Here is a 4,693-nt window from a genome sequence, read left to right on the forward strand (position 1 = left end):
CACAAATGAAACATGATGCAAACGTTAAGCCGTCACACAGATGGCGAGGCCTGCAACACACTGTTGTTCCAGGTATGGCCTTTCCCAGTTAGATTATGACCTAGACTTTCTCTTTTGATAGGAGTAGAGTAGTAGGGTTACAAGTAGCACATGCGGAACTATGTCTTGAAGTGTTTTCACCTGCATCCACACTCGCCTTCAAAACGATGTGTGAATGCCTGACTTCAGACTCACACCCCTGCACACAAGTCTAGATTCACAATACATGAACACTGGGCAGCCCCCCAAATCCAATTCCTACAAATTGTAAGGATTGTTTTTCAATAAAGTTATTTGGTAAATCAGTAAGTGTGAACCCATTAGTACATTAATTTCCAAATGCCCAGTGGTTGGTTTGATTTCATCACTCATGAGAGCTCACATGGAGCATATCCACTGATGCCTTCTTAGCAACTTAAACAATCACATTGTCATAAAAGTTTCATTTTCTCTTTTTCTTCCTCCTCTTATCAGGTAAGCTGCTTTAGAGAGCAAAGGTTGATTTCAGCTGCTGAAAGTGACGCAGTTGATATTCCTCTTGAGAAACTGGAATTACATCTCTTTTCTAGGACTACTCTGATTCCCGTATTTGGAGTTCTTCCATTACTGATTACTTCTGCATCCCAGAAATCCTCTTCGTGATGTTGACACGTGCAGCTCCAAGATCATCCCTATTTCATGGTCATTTTATTTCCTCTTTTGATTTGACAGTCTTTCTCCCCATCACAAGTGTCAGTGACTCTAGGTAACCTATCATTGGTGACACAATCCCCTTCCTATAAAACTGGATGTTAGATTAAGTGATTAACTTAATGAAAAACTAGTCAATACCCTAAAATTTTGTCCTTTAAAAATGACTATTTTTATGAAATAATGTCTAGATATTTTCGATAACTCTGTCCTGAGCAATCCCATTTTATCCTTTTCATAGTGAGATGGGGGGAAATCAGACAGTGGTTACAGAATTCATTCTCCTGGGATTTTGTCTTGGCCCAAGGATTCAGATACTTCTCTTTGGGCTCTTCTGCCTGTCTTACACCTTCACCCTGCTGGAAAACAGGGCCATCCTGGGGCTCATCTCACTGGACTCCAGAATGCACTGTACTTCTTCCTCTCACACCTGGCCATCGTTGACATAGCGTATGCCTGCAACACGGTGCCCCAGATGCTTGGAGACCTCCTGAGTCCAGCCAAGCCCATCTCCTTTGCTGGCTGCATGAAACAGACCTTTCTCTTTTTGACTTTTACTTATGCCGAGTGTCTTCTCCTGGCGGTATTGTCCTATGAGCAGTATGTGGCCCTCTGCCACCCCCTCCAATATTCTGTCATTGTAAGCTGGAGCATCTGCATCACCCTAGTGGTGATTTCCTGGGCGGGTGGCTCCCTCCTGGCCCTGGTCCACGTGGGCCTCGTCCTGAGACTGCTCTTCTGTGGGCTTCATGAAATCAACCACTTCTTCTGAGAAATCCTGTCTGTCCTCAAACTGGCATGTGCTGATACCTGGCTCAAGCAAGTTGTCATCTTTGCTGCTTCTGTGTTTGTCTTAGTTGGGCCCCTCTGCTTGGTGCTGGTCTCCTCCACACGCATCCTGGTTGCCATCCTGAGGATGCAGTCGGGTGAGGGCCGCAGAAAGGCCTTCTCCACCTGCTGCTCCCACCTCTGCGTGATTGGGCTCTTCTTTGGCAGTGCCATCGTCATGCACACGGCCCCCAAATCCAGCCACCCGGCAGAAGATCCTTTTCCTGTTTTACAGTTTTTTCAACCTATGCTGAACCCACTGATCTATAGCCTGAGGAACACAGAGGTCAAGGGTGCCCTGCGGAGAGCACTGTTCAAGGAAAGTCATTTCCAGTTGGAGTGACATTTGTTTTTTTTTTTTTTACATCTTTATTGGAGTATAATTGCTTTACAATGCTGTGTTAGTTTCTGCTTTATAACAAAGTGAATCAGTTATACATATTCATATGTTCCCATATCTCTTGCCTCTTGCATCTCCCTCCCTCCCATCCTCCCTATCCCACCCCTCCAGGCGGTCACAAAGCACAGAGCTGATCTCCCTGTGCTATGCGGCTGCTTCCCACTAGCTATCTACCTTACGTTTGGTAGTGTATATATGTCCATGACTCTCTCTTGCTTTGTCACAGCTTACCCTTCCCCCTCCCCATATCCTCAAGTCCATTCTCTAGTAGGTCTGCGTCTTTATTCCTGTCTTACCCCTAGGTTCTTCATGACATTTTTTTTCTTAAATTCCATATATATGTGTTAGCATATGGTATTTGTCTTTCTCTTTCTGACTTACTTCACTCTGTATGACAGACTCTAGGTCTATCCACCTCATTACAAATAGCTCAATTTCGTTTCTTTTTACGGCTGAGTAATATTCCATTGTATATGTGTGCCACATCTTCTTTATCCATTCATCCGATGATGGACACTTAGGTTGTTTCCATCTCCGGGCTATTGTAAATAGAGCTGCAATGAATATTTTGGTACATGACTCTTTTTGAATTTTGGTTTTCTCAGGGTATATGCCCAGTAGTGGGATTGCTGGGTCGTATGGTAGTTTTATTTGTAGGTTTTTAAGGAACCTCCATACTGTTCTCCATAGTGGTTGTATCAATTTACATTCTCACCAACAGTGCAAGAGTGTTCCCTTTTCTCCACACCCTCTCCAGCATTTATTGTTTCTAGATTTTTTGATGATGGCCATTCTGACTGGTGTGAGATGATATCTCATTGTAGTTTTGATTTGCATTTCTCTAATGATTAATGAAGTTGAGCATCCTTTCATGTGTTTGTTGGCAATCTGTATATCTTCTTTGGAGAAATGTCTATTTAGGTCCTCTGCCCATTTTTGGATTGGGTTGTTTGTTTTCTTTGATATTGAGCTGCATGAGTTGCTTGTATGTTCTGGAGATTAATCCTTTGTCAGTTGCTTCATTTGCAAATATTTTCTCCCATTCTGAGGGTTGTCTTGTTTACGGTTTCCTTTGCTGTGCAAAAGCTTTGAAGTTTCATTAGGTCCCATTTGTTTATTTTTGTTTTTATTTCCATTTCTCTAGGAGGTGGGTCAAAAAAGATCTTGCTGTGATTTATGTCATAGAGTGTTCTGCCTATGTTTTCCTCTAAGAGTTTGATAGTTTCTGGCCTTACTTTTAGGTCTTTAATCCATTTTGAGCTTATTTTTGTGTATGGTGTTAGGGAGTGATCTAATCTCATACTTTTACATGTACCTGTCCAGTTTTCCCAGCACCACTTATTGAAGAGGCTGTCCTTTCTCCACTGAACATTCCTGCCTGGAGTGACATTTGAATCACCGCCCTCAGTAGTCTACTTGGAGCCTTGGGTACTGAATACCACCTAAGCTCATCACTTTCTTTATGTCTGAGACTAAGTGATCCAAGACACTCTGTAAAGCATTCTCTTTTCCTCCCCATAAAGTATTTAAGTTTTGCTGCATTCATTATATTTAATTCTATCAAACATATTTATTTTTTCATTTAACTGCTTGGTGCATTAAGACTATCTAGAGGTAAAAATTTATTCCATCCACTACTAAGGGGCCAAGAAGGTTAAAATAGACACTCTACCTCTGACTTCATCAGGTGTGTGCAGTAATAGCAGAATGGCAGGCATTACTGATGGAGCCACATCAATAACAATTCTTTGCAATACTGTAGCTACAGGTAGAGACCCAGAATCCATTAATAACTTTGTCCATTTTTACCCCACATTCGGATGTTTCCTCTCAATTGTAAATCCTCTTACAAATAGTAAATGTACCTAAATGCCTACTTAGGCTTAGGGGAAATTGATTTTGTTGATTAAATCCTATCATCTGTCTTACAATTTCTGAGATCAGAGAGTCAGTCCACACACATTCAGATGGCATCCCAGGGAATTACCCAACAAAATCCACTGTCCAGTCTGCCCTGGGCTTTTGATGGCCACTTGTTTCCAAACTCTTTTCATCTTCTCAAGAAAAATATCTATGATTCTCTCTGAATAAACATACACTCTTCACTTAGGAGGAGCTAGCAAGTGCTACAGCCCGACTTTCAATCGCTGGGTATGAATGGAAAGCCCTAAGCAGAGGTAACTGAATGGAAAAAGGGGTGTTAATAATAATAATAGTTAATAGTACTATTAATTATTCTGTGCCACCCATTGCACATTGACAGCTAGTTTACAGAGATCACCACGTTTCATCATCATAACAAATCCATTTCTCATTATCATCCCATTTTATAGATGCAAATATTAAGCAGGCGGCAAATGTGAGACTCATACCCCAACCATCTGGCTCCCAAGCCTTTCCTACTCAACAGGACAGTGTAGTGCATCACTATCAATGTTATTAAATTAAGAATAAGGCTGACCTGTCGCAACGTAAGATATGTTAGGAGAGTGTGGGTTCCTTCTCAGTCTAATATAGGCCACAGTGAGGCTGGGAGAGCCAGATATTACCTATTGAAGGCTTCTGGTCCTGGTCAGTGAGTCCGGTGGGCATGGTCGCTGAAGATGTTCAGAGTTTTGGAGCAGCACAGAGAGGGTGGGAACGGAGGCTGTTCTCATTGCAATTAGAGGTTTGGTTTAGACCTGAGCATGGTGTTAAGACCCAGAACTAGGACATCTCTGTTTTCACATATATCAC

The 4,693-nt window shown here is 42.1% G+C and overlaps 1 protein-coding gene across 1 annotated transcript; it reads left to right on the plus strand.

The window, feature by feature from the left end:
- The first annotated feature begins 974 nt into the window (after positions 1–974).
- On the plus strand, positions 975–1,900 carry LOC114901396 (olfactory receptor 2A1/2A42). The gene is given in 2 exon segments (XM_029233081.1): positions 975–1,137; positions 1,140–1,900. Coding segments are annotated over 2 exon segments (924 nt in total).
- The last annotated feature ends 2,793 nt before the right edge of the window (positions 1,901–4,693 follow it).

The sequence above is a fragment of the Monodon monoceros genome, unplaced genomic scaffold (assembly GCF_005190385.1).
Source record: "Monodon monoceros isolate NGI ecotype Baffin Bay Population unplaced genomic scaffold, NGI_Narwhal_1 Super_Scaffold_2, whole genome shotgun sequence".
Lineage (NCBI taxonomy): Eukaryota > Metazoa > Chordata > Mammalia > Artiodactyla > Monodontidae > Monodon > Monodon monoceros.